An 11,688-nucleotide genomic window follows, 5' to 3' on the forward strand; every position below is an offset into this window, starting at 1 on the left:
TGTCCGGTCACAGCCTGTGTCTCCCACTTCACCGCCCTGTCCCCTTTCCTTCTCCCATCTCCCCAGGCCCCACTGCGGGAGAAACCGCAGCTCGTGTTGGTATTTGGCCTCTCCCTCCAATTAAACTTTATGTTCACTTTTCCCGATATTTAGACTAGGTTGATTATTTTTATTTATCTCTCTCCAAGTGATCAGTGGGACTCCAGTGACCTTTCTGTGACCTCTCGTTCACACCCCCGCCCGTCTGTTCTTGGCTTTCCTGTACAGAAAAGCTCCTGCCCTACACAACACCGAAGGCTGAAACGCCAGCAATTCTGAGGGAGGGGGATCTGGTGGAGGCAAACAGGTGACCTCTGGGAGCGTTTGCTCTGCACCTCACACACAGGATGCTCTTGTGTTTTCATGTACAAACAGGTTCCTGTCTCCAACCTACCAGCCGGGGTTCACGAGGCCGGGAAGTCTGTGGAAAAGGCAGACTCAATCTTTTCCCAGGAAAGAGATCCGCGGTTTGCCGAGATGTTTGCAGGAATCAGTGCATGTAAGTTTCCAAAGGATGCTGAGGTCGTGAGATTGTGGGGTTTATAGTCGCTGTCCAGCCATTTGGAGGCAGCCACCCTTGAGGGTGAATTTACAGCGACTTCTACAGGGTAGAAAAGTAGCACCAAATACAGGGGTTCCAGTGGATCCTCTCTACTCCTGGCCTTGCCTCTCATTTACCCGTTACCTGGGGCAACCAACCTGGAGCCTCTGACATCTCATCTTCAAAATTTGAGGAATTGGAATAAATGAGCTCTATTAATCATGGTAGAATTTAGTTTTATCAAGACAAAGACATGTCCCTATAAAAAAAAATATATCTTGGGACTTACCTGGTGGTGCAGTGGTTAAGAATCTGCCTGCCAATACAGGGGGCACGGGTTTGAGCCCCAGTCCGGGAAGATCCCACATGCTGTGGAGCAACTAAGCCCGTGAGCCACAGCTACTGAGCCCACAACTACTGAAGCCCGCGCACCTAGAGCCTGTGCTCTGCGACAAGAGAAGCCACCGCAGTGAGCGCACTGCAACCAAGAGTAGCCCCCGCTCGCCACAACTAGAGAAAGCCCGCGCGCAGCAACGAAGACCCAACGCAGCCAAAAATAAATAAATTTATTTAAAAAAAAGAATCTCAACTTAATCTCTAATGCAGAGAGGACTGCATTTTAAAATAGAAATATGCAGTAAAAAGGAAAATAAAAATTATCCAGTATCCTACCACCCAGATTTAATCTTTTTTAACTTTTTAAAAGTCGTCCTTTTTGTCTTTTTCTGCACATGTGAAATCTTTTTATATACAAAATCGAGCTCCTGCTGTTCGGTAGCTTACTTTTTCACATGACAATTTATTATGAACGTCTTTCTAGATTATTAAATGGTCTAAATCGTATTTACCGCCTGCGTAGTTTCCATTGTATGGGTGTTCCACGGCGCATCCTTCATGGTGGTCACTGGGGTGCTCACCTGTGTTAGCACTGCAGTTAGAGAAAATGGCGCCATTCTTGGGACTCCGCTGGCGGTCCAGTGGTTAAGACTCTGTGCCTCCACTGCAGGGGACTCGGGTTCAATCCCTGGTTGGAGAGCTAAGATCCCACATGCTGCGAGGGGCGGCCAAAAATAAATAAATAAATAATAAAAAGGTATAAGAAATTTTTTAAAAAAAGAAAATGGTGCTGTTCAAAGTTCAGGTGTCACGTGGAACCCACGTGTGCAGCTGCCTCACTCGCCCACTCAGACTGCCGCTCAGATCAGCAACATATAAAACTTGGAAATGTCCTTGTCAGTTCCAAAATTCAGGGAAAAGATTCCATTTTCGTGTGATCTGTGAGATACAGTGTTATCGGGATCAGCTGAAGGGAGAAACCGGCCGACTCACGCCATGGAAGCGTGGGGAACGCAGTAATGGGAAGGGACCCCCATTAGCGTCCTCCTAGGACTAAGGAACTGGGGTCAGCACGGGCCACAGGGAGGACAGAGAGGCCCCGGGCAGCTGGGAGAGAGCAGATCTCAGGCCTCCTGCTGCCAGCACCTGTAGTGGAAGACCCCAGCCCTCGTGCCCACGTGGCTGTGAGCCAGATGCTATGAAAGTAGGGAGCGCGCTGGAGCTGCCTGAACTTAGAACAGCAACAGAGAACAGACCTGTTAGCATGACGGGGAGGCTCCCCTCTGGTGGTTCCCACCGGCCATCCAGATGTGCCACCCACCCACAGCGGTATTTCCTCAACTTTTATAGAGAAACGTAATTTCATCCAGCAAGAGGAAACAATAGCAAAAGTTCCTCTTCCTCTCAGATAAGCCTGAACTATTTGGTCAGATACCCACAGCATTTCTGGGAAACCCATTTGAAATTTTAATATTATACAAACATAGACCTTTTCCCATAAAGATGACAAAATAGAAAAAAAATTAACAGAAGAGGAAAAAGAAGGGAAGGAAAATATGTAATCCAAGAGTATTTCCACCAACCAAGCTGCTTTCCTATATGAAAAAGCAACAGAAAGACCTTCTCGGACATGCACCATCTACTTATACTTCCTGGAAAAAAATTACTTGCAGAAGACTGTGCTTTTTGTGAAATGAATCAAAATATGGAACACAAGAATGGAAGTGATAGGTTGGAAAAGAAGTAGCGATGAAAAAGTGAAACTAAGTGACACCTGGAATTAATATAACATTGTTAGAAGATAAAAAAGATATTTAAAAATAAAAACCAGAGTCAATTCAGCAAAGATACATACTTTGGATCAGGGGACTAGAAACAGACATTTCTCATCAGTCTATACTATTTTATCTCTGACATATAACTTCAAGTATGTTTAAACATAACCACTAATGGATGGGAAAAAAAAAGAAAAAAAGATGGAAGGAAAGAGGTCTCGCCTCCAAACCACTTCCAAGAAAAGACAAGGAAATTTTTAGCAACTTGCAAAACACTCAGGAGAAAAATAAAGAGAGAGAGCAAGAAAATATGAATAGCACAAGTAATGAAATAAGTTGATGCTCAAGGGATTCTGACGGATAATTCTTGAATAGTATGGTGCCAAAATGTGATATAACCAAAACAAGATGAAATGAAAGTATGGAACCGGAAAGAGCGGGTGGTGATGATGCTCTCCAAAAACAAGGAGGAAAGCAGAGAAAGAAGCTTATTGTATACAGGTAAAAGATGGAACCTAGGGCTTCCCTGGTGGCGCGGTGGTTGAGAGTCTGCCTGCCGATGCAGGGGACACGGGTTCGTGCCCCGGTCCGGGAAGATCCCACGTGCCGCGGAGCGGCTGGGCCCGTGAGCCACGGCTGCTGAGCCTGCGCGTCCGGAGCCTGTGCTCCGCAACGGGATAGGCCACAACAGTGAGAGGCCCGCGTACCGCAAAAAAAAAAAAAAAAAAAAAAAAAAAGATGGAACCTAAAATGAAGATATAAATGTCATGAACGATGAAATGTGAAATCCAAAAATAGTTTGAAACATAAGAGATCCTGACAAAGCCAGATTATAGCAGAAGATTTCAATATGCCTTTCTTCATCTCTAGCAAATCATGTAGATCAAAATAATAAAGATATGGAATACTGAATAATTTTATGTATATATATATATATATATAAATATATATATAAATATATATATATATATATATATATATATATATATATATATAAAGTGATAGATAGATAGATAGATGTAATTTTGTACCCCACAGATGTCCTGGAGCATTTAGAAAAAAAATGTTTCTTATTTAACCAACCACCGAAAAACCTTAAATACATGAGAAAAAGTGGCTTGTTTATAGTCAAGAGAAGTCCAGAAGTCTTCCTAACTCATGCAACTTTTAGCCTCATCTCTTTCTCTCCAAGATTCAAGGCCTTATGATCGGGTTAGCAATACACACCCAAGAGTCTGATCTCTTTCCATCCTGTAAGGATTTCCCAATGAGCACCCCGTCACTGCAGCAAAAGAAAATGGACCAGGAAAACTGCTCAGTGCCTCCGGTTTCTCAAAACGTCACAGAGGTTTGTTGACACGTGTGGGTGATTTGTCACATGGCCCCTGAAGCCAGCTCTCTGGGCCCCAAGCCTGTGAGCCTGAGCGTCCATCACTTCTCACGCTCACTCAATGGAGGATCCACCCGCTCCGCCCATCCCCCCACCAGCAAGCCAGAGACAGGTGCAGACGTGGGGTCTGTCCAGGCGCAAAATAATTGCCTTTATATCCTTTATTCCAAGATCTTGTTGCAAGCAGGGATGTTAGGGTCTATAGGAATAAGATGCGTAGGGATTTTGAGATTCTAGGGAAGTTGGGAGGGTGCTTTGGAGAGCCCTGGACCCCTCAATTACCAGAGGGAGTGAGAAGGCTCCCGTTCCCACTCCTGTTTCTCAAACTACCACCCTCTTCCTCGTGTTAAGATCTCACAGCCCAGCTGGGATTTGAGCCCATTTCTTCAGCCTCTCTTGTGGGAGAGACTGCTGAGCTGAGTTTTCTACTTAGCACTCCATGGTGGCAGAAAAGCGTCCACTATTACGCATCTTGCCTGGGTCTGAGTGTTTTCGCTTGTATGAGGAGCTTGGCCTCTCAAAGAAACCCTCGTGGAAGGGTAAGGAACGCAGGTCGGGGCTGCTCCAGGTTAGCTGGAGCACCTGCTGGGTTAGGGCAGCGGGGTCAGGCAGGGTTCTGGGCCAGTGGGAGGAGTGCTGGACTTGGATTCAAGCTCTAAGTCCTCCTTCACTGGCTCATGAGCTTGGACAAACTGAGCCTCAGTTTCCACACTAGCAAGCGATAGCAAACATTTAAATGCTGTTGGCTCTGATACTGGCCCCTGTTCTAAGCACTTAACTTATGCTAACTCATTGAATTCCCACCACAGCCCTATGAGGAAGCTACTATCATTATCACCATCTTTCACTCGGGGAAACGGAGACAGGAGGAGGTTAAATAACATGTCCAAGGCCACACCCCAGATAAATAGGGCAGAGCTGGACGTTAGAGCCTGTCCTCTTAACCATGGCTCTGCACCTTCTCACGCATAAAATGAGAGGTATCGGGAATTCCTTAGCGGTCCAGTGGTTAGGTCTTCACCTTCCAGTGCAGGGGGTGCAGGTTCGATCCCTGGTCGGGGAGCTAAGATCCCACATGGCAGACTTCCCTTGTGGTCCAGTGGTTAAGGATCCGCCTGCCAGTTATGGGGACACGGGTTTGATCCCTGGGCCGGGAAGATCCCACATGCTGTGGAACAACTGAGCCTGCGCTCTAGAGCCTGTGCTCTAGAGCCTGTGCTCTGCAACAAGAGAAGCCACCGCAATGAGAAGCCCGCGCACCACAACGAAGAGTGGCCCCCGCTCGCCGCAACTAGAGAAAGCCCGTGTACAGCAACGAAGACCCAGTGCAGCCCCCCCCAAAAAAAGCACAAACATATAATAATAATAAAAAGATCCCACATGCCTTGTGGCCAAGAAACCAAAACATAACACAGAAGCGATATTGTAACAAATTCAATGAGGACTTTTTTAAGAAAATGGTCCACATCAAAAAAGTCTTAAAAAAAATAAAAATGAGAGGCATCATACCCACCCCAGGCGAGAAGAACTTCGTAAAATACTGTGTGAGGAAGAACCCTCTTTAGTTCTTTTCATCTTCCCGACTCTCGGAAAGAGCCTGCCTTACAGCTTGTGGCCCAGCTGAGGCTTCAGGGAACAGCCGGGGGCCCTCAGGAGCAGCTGCAGAGATCAGGGCGGGGCGGGCTGCATGGGATGGGCTGGGCCGCCCAGGGCCTGTGCCCTCCTGCTTGTGCACGCCACCCCTGCATCTGTGCTCGGGGCTCCCTGCCCTGGGGTCTGCAGGGCGGGAACTCCTCCAATGTGACCCTTGCTCTGCTTTTCCCAGCGGAGAAGAAGATGATGAGCTCGGCTTCTGCGGCAGGAACTCAGCAGATCTACTCCCAAGGCAGCCCGTTTCCCCCGGGACACTCGGGAAAGGCCTTCAGGTACCTGGTGGGGGCGGGCAGCGGGGCAAGAGAGGAGGAAGAGGCCCCCCTACCCAGTGAAGCCCTGGGTCTCAGAGCTTGACTCTGCGTGCAACAAATACTACAAACCTCACTTCGTGCTTACGCATCCACATGCCCGGGCCAGGCTCAGGAGTCCGGTGGCTCCGGTTCTGCCCTGTGAGCCCTAGGTGAGTCACCGTAAGTGACGGGGTCAGTTAACTCTGTATCGGATGTGAAAGGTGCCAGCCACTGCGTTGTGTAGCGGTGCCTGCCGGGGAGAAGGGAGTGAGGTGGCCTCTAGCCAGGACCCAGATGGGGCAGAGCTGGGGACACCTGACAAGGGAGCAGACAGTGCCCTGTTCCCTGGTTCTGAGGCCATGGCCAACCCCAAGGGGGAGAGGACAGCTTGGCCCATCATGCCTGGGGTCTCAGCCTACAGGGCCACTCATGGGAGGTACAAGCAGGATGTCTGGCCTTCCCACAGCTTGGTTCTTAGCATCAGGGACCTCTTGTAGGTCACAGAGGAAGCTGTGACAACACCACCACGACAGTACCACTGGAGGCAAGGCCTGGCTCCACTGCCTGCCGGGGAAACAGGAGCACAGGCTGGGGAGAATGGCTAGAGGAGAGACCCGCAGCCTTCAGGGAGGGTGTGGGGGTACCCACGTGAGCGTCAGATGCCCGCAGACTCGCTAGGCGAAGCATCTCAAATGCGTGCCCGGGAGGGTGGGGCTTCTCACACAGCCCAGCCTCTGGCTGACTTGGCCAGAGCTGAGTTTTCAGATAAGATGCAGGCAGGGACCAAGACTGGGCAGGTGGGACCAGCCATCCCAGGGAGAGGTCCGGGCTGGGACTGCCCTCTAAGGGGATGAGGCTCATGCTTCCACACTGGTCCACGGACAGACCTCCTGGGGAAGCAGCAGGTAGCTCGGCAGCTGTGCCCTGGAACAGCAGCCTCTGAAATCTTGGAGTGGCTCTGACCAGCCGTGCAGCTGGGCCTCGCTGGATTGCAACCTGTTCTGAGTCTCTGAACAGGCAGCGACTCTCTGGTCTGGGGACAGGAGGACAAGACGACAACCCCCAGTGAGCTGCTCCTGAGCTGTCATCACTGCCGGTCTCCCCGCTCTGCTGAGCGCTGGCCGAGGCTCCAGACTTCTGCCCTGCTGCTGTGTTACTCATGCACTCAGCACACGGTGACCACTTGTAGTTCCGTGCCAGGCTGTGTGCCAGCCCAGGCCCGTGTTCACCGAGTCCTCATAACACTTGCTGTTCCCCCCCTAACCCCCTGCCGTCTGGACAGAGGGCAGCAGGGACGGAGCAGAGGCCAGAGGTGAGGAGGGACAGCCCGAGGCAGCGTGGCAGGGGGCAGGAGGGCCGCCCAGAAGCAAAAGTCAGGTGGCCACCTGCTGCCAGGGCGGGCACCCAGCCATCAGGGATCAGGAGAGATGGGGAGGCCTCGAGTCTGGGAGAAACGGAACGAGACCTCGGAGGCCTTGAATACCACGCCCGGGAGTTCAGACTCCATCACTGATGACTTGTGGGAGAAGAGGCACTTGAGGAAGCAGAGTCCTGGAGAAAGTTCAGGGTGGCAGGGGTGCGGGGGGCGCAGTGGAGGAGTGAGACGGTCCAGCTGGAGGTGCTGTGCCTGTGTGGACTGTCATCACAGAAACAAAAGAGCGGGACAGGGTGGAGGGCGGTTACCAGAAGGGAAGGCAGGCTGGTATCTGGACAGCTGTGTAAGGAAGGAGTCCGGGGGGGACACCAGCCTCCGTGTGGAGCCTGGCACTGGGGAGGCACTCACTAGATACTGGTCTATAGAATGAATGGATGGATTAATTAAAGAGGGCTTCCCTGGTGGCGCAGTGGTTAGGAATCCGCCTGCCAATGCAGGCGCCATGAGTTCGAGCCCTGGGCTGGGAAGATCCCACATGCCGCGGAGCAACTGAGCCCGTGCGTCACAACTACTGAGCCCGCGATCTAGAGCCCGTGCTCTGCAACAAGAGAAGCCACCGCAATGAGAAGCCCTCATGCAGCAACAAAGACCCAACGCAACCAAAAATAAAAAGTAAATCAATCAAATAAATTTATAAATAATAATAATAATTAAAGAATGCATGAGGCTTTACGCCTGTGGGATGGGCAGTTTCCTGTAAATCTGCAGGGCCTGAGCTGGTTTGAGTGGGAAGGGCTATGGGATGGATGACCCTGAGCCCCCACCATGTGGCAGCACATCCCTAAGTACGTCCCCAGCCCAAGTCCTGCTGTGGTCCCGTGGGCCCTGTCCGTACGTTAGCCAGGGCACCTTTCCCTGGACCCACAGGGCTTCTGCCAGCTCTCCAATCAGTGCTGGCAGGGCACCGAGGGCCACCCTGCCCCAGGGAACAGTGATCAGAAAAGGCCCTCCGAGCTCACACATTCATCAGGAGGGAGAATGGGAAAGGAGTCCTGTGTTAAGTGAGGAAGTGCTTTCAGGAGGATGGGAATGAAGTTCCCCTTGATCGTGGTTAGTGCAGGAATGTCTTGTCATCTTTGAGTTCTCCTTATTTTAAGAGGGACCGGATAGCATGGAAAACATATTGTAATACAATTAGTGAAACGGTACCCGGTCTTCTTTACTGGTCTATAACCTTCCATTCTTTACAACCTGGCTGAAAACCCACCTCCACCCAGGCCTTCCGTGATTCGCTCGTGGGCACCCAGCACTCTGCCTGTGCGGAGCTGGCCCTGGGGAGGCAGGAGGAAGAGCCTGAAACGAAACGCAAGTCTTCCCTGGTCTCCTTTATCTGTAATGAGCTTGTTGTATAACTGGCGGAACTGGGAAAATCTCACAGAAGCCGTGCCTAGCAGTGCAGCCAGCGCAGGCCTAGGGGCAGAGACAGCGGTCAGGGACTGAGCCTGCGGGAGGACAGGCAGGGAGTACGGGTGACACACACAGCGGGTGTCTACTAAGGACTCGTTGGATTCAACTGAAGATTCACTGAAGGGTCAAAAGAGGTAAACAGCAGTTTGCACTGGGATGGGGGCGGGCAGGTCCAGGCCCCACCCAGCAGGCTTCCACTGACAGGCTCTTTTCTCTGAAAGCCTGTGGCCTATTTCCTGAATCCTTAAGCTTTATAGGTGCCCCAAAGGAACAAATTAACCAGAGCACAGAGAGCAAGTTAACAACAAGACTGATTTTTATTCCAAGAAGCTGCTCTCTTCCTGGGAATCATCCGTTGAAAGCAAGAGACACAGAGGGGTGGGATTGGGGCTTCATAGAGGAGTGAGGGGGAGACCCTGTGGGGAAAAAGAGGCAGCAGTGGTGGGTTGAGGGAGCCCCGGGGGAGAGAAGGAAGACCGGGGGCTCCCCCTGAGGGCCTTCGATCCAGTGATGCACAGCTCCGGTGGGAGAGAGCGGTGTGCTCCGGGAGAGGTGGCCCGGGACAGGGCGCGTGGAGCTGGGGCGTCTCCCCGGGACGAATGCGTTTTCTTCCCTTGCAGTTCTTCGGTGGTGCACGTGCCTGGCGTGAACGACATCCAGTCCTCTTCCTCGACGAGCCAGAACATGTCCCAAATCTCCCGGCAGCTAAACCAGAGTCAGGTGGCGTGGGCGGGTAGTCGGCCGCCCTTTCCCGGACAGGTATGGGTGTCGGTGAGGGCACTGCCCCCAGGTGCCCAGAGGGTGCAGAGCACCTGGGCTGTGCTTACTTTGCATCCCAGCTCTGAGAAGGAGCGGCACTCTGAGCTTGCAGCTGCCCACCCCGAACGCAGCCAGGCTCCCAGGAGCACTGGCCACCCTAAGGGTACTTTGAGAACTGGGTCCCCAGCAATGGTACCGAATCCGGTTTCAGCAGCCTTTTCTCCCGGCAGTCTCGGGGAAGTCCTGGGGAACCTGGGGGAGGGGCGGGCGCACAGAGGTCCTCGATCAGGAGCGAGCCTGATCGCTCGGGACCTGCATTTCCCTGGCCCAGGAGTGTGTGAGAACATCAGCGCTGGGACACACGCGGCTCCGTGTGGTCGCTGTGAGGACGGCTGTCCTCTGGGCTGAGGGAGTCCTTGCCAAGGTCCCATAAGCAGAAGGCAGAGGACCTAGATCCTTGTAGCCCTGGGCATGAATGTCAACCAGACCTGCCCCAAAGATGCAGGGCCCCAGTGCTGTGGTTCTTGGGCCGGCACACAGTGGCCTGATCCCAGGCCTTGTGCCCAGCAGGCCCAGGAGGGCCTTTGGAGCCGCTATCGGCCCAGGGCGGGACTGCTGCTGCGGGTGGCAGTGACCAGCCCAGGCTGTGGACCGGGTACACCTGCTGCTGATGCTCTCCATCTCTGTGCTTCATCCCGATTGCAGCCAATCCCCTCCCAGTCCAGCAAGACTCAGTCTTCTCCCTTTGGGATTGGAACGAGCCACACCTACCCGGCCGACCCCTCCTCCTACAGTCCTCTCTCCAGTCCAGCCACCTCCTCGCCCAGCGGGAACGCCTACTCCAGTCTTGCCAACAGGACTCCAGGGTTCGGTAGGTGGGGAAGGAGGGAAAGAATGCCTGGGAGCGTCAGCAAAGATGCTTTCTGAACATTCTGAGTTTGGGGGTCTGAGCCCCAAGCTCCCAGAATCCTGGTACCAGGTCTGGAGATTTCCAAGCGCCTCTTCTCTCTGGCTATCTGGAGGCCAATCGTGTCCCTAAGAGACTGGCTGCCTAGACCTCGGCTTTGTGGATTGACTTTATCATTTTCGAGGCTCTGGGACTCTACTCCCTTGCGCTGATGTCATCTGAATGCTATTTTAACCCTTTATGGCCCTTGGCAAGGACTTTTAGGTCGCCCAAGTCAAAAATCCTATAGTCTTATTTCAAAAAACTAGAGAAGTATAGGTTATAGGGATGACCAATTGTGTAAATAAATTGTGTAAGTAATAAACACCGTAAAGTTCACTTTTTAATATTAAAAGAGGGATCCTATCCCACGTAAGAACATCTCGCCTAGCTTTGTTTGTACAACCTCAGGCCATAAAGGGTTAAGTAACCACTTCCTGTGGTGCCCTTCCCAGGAGCCCTTACCACTGCTCACCCTGCAGGTATTTAATGGACCCCCTCAGCGTGTCTGCCAGGGTCAGGGTTCCATGTCACATGGCAGGGGCTCAGAAGGGACCGTGGGGCTGGCAAGAAGCCCGAGCTGGTGCCCGTCTTCCCGCAGTGCTGTCCCCAGAGAGAGACAGCCAACAGCGCGCTCGGGGAGGGAGCACGAAGCAGCGCCCAAACATCTGAATTTCCATTTGAGTTGCAGGCTTCCCCTTAAGCCATGTCAGCCTTAGGAAAGAGCAGTGCCTTGTTCCTAGCCCATACCTGGAGTTGGCAGCTGCTCGCATGCCCTCTCCATCCCCACCACTAATAGCAGCACTTCTGGCCCTGTCAGCCCGAGGTCTCGAGGTCTGGGGCCCAGCATTTCCCGACTCCTTATCTGTGGCTCCCCCTTGGACTCAGCTGTCCCCTCAGCGTGAATCCCATTTCCTTGTAGCAGGTTCTCACATTCAGCCCTTAAATATTCTTGCTAGATTAGTCGGTGAGTTTAGAAGCACAGAGCCCTATTTCAGGAAGGAGAAGCCCTGAGGCAATTGCTTTCAAGTCAGCCAGGCCCTCGACGTAGATCCACCCTGAGGTTGGAAGCCTCTGGTTCCCAGGAGCAGTCCCGCCTCCCTGCAGTCTCTACATC

The 11,688-nt window shown here is 52.3% G+C and overlaps 1 protein-coding gene across 1 annotated transcript; it reads left to right on the plus strand.

Moving 5' to 3' along the window:
- Positions 1 to 328: 328 nt before the first annotated feature.
- Positions 329 to 11,155, plus strand: LOC111164743 (uncharacterized). The gene is made up of 3 exons (XM_089906687.1): positions 329 to 538; positions 5,907 to 6,006; positions 9,487 to 11,155. Exons 1-3 carry the CDS (start codon positions 403 to 405, stop codon positions 10,031 to 10,033), a joined length of 783 nt encoding a protein of 260 aa, XP_089762813.1. The 5' UTR covers positions 329 to 402; the 3' UTR covers positions 10,034 to 11,155.
- The last annotated feature ends 533 nt before the right edge of the window (positions 11,156 to 11,688 follow it).

The sequence above is a fragment of the Delphinapterus leucas genome, chromosome 2 (genome assembly GCF_059928025.1).
Source record: "Delphinapterus leucas isolate spDelLeu-1000000601 "Yukka" chromosome 2, BTC_Dleu_Yukka2, whole genome shotgun sequence".
Lineage (NCBI taxonomy): Eukaryota > Metazoa > Chordata > Mammalia > Artiodactyla > Monodontidae > Delphinapterus > Delphinapterus leucas.

What these genes read in the sequence shown, in the direction of transcription:
- LOC111164743 (XM_089906687.1), top strand. Translation starts at nt 403, where the DNA reads ATGTACAAACAGGTTCCTGTCTCCAACCTACCAGCCGGGGTTCACGAG. An exon ending in GTTTGCAGGAATCAGTGCAT is followed by an intron (nt 539 to 5,906) that starts GTAAGTTTCCAA and finishes TGCTTTTCCCAG; the next exon opens with CGGAGAAGAAGATGATGAGC. An exon ending in CACTCGGGAAAGGCCTTCAG is followed by an intron (nt 6,007 to 9,486) that starts GTACCTGGTGGG and finishes CTTCCCTTGCAG; the next exon opens with TTCTTCGGTGGTGCACGTGC.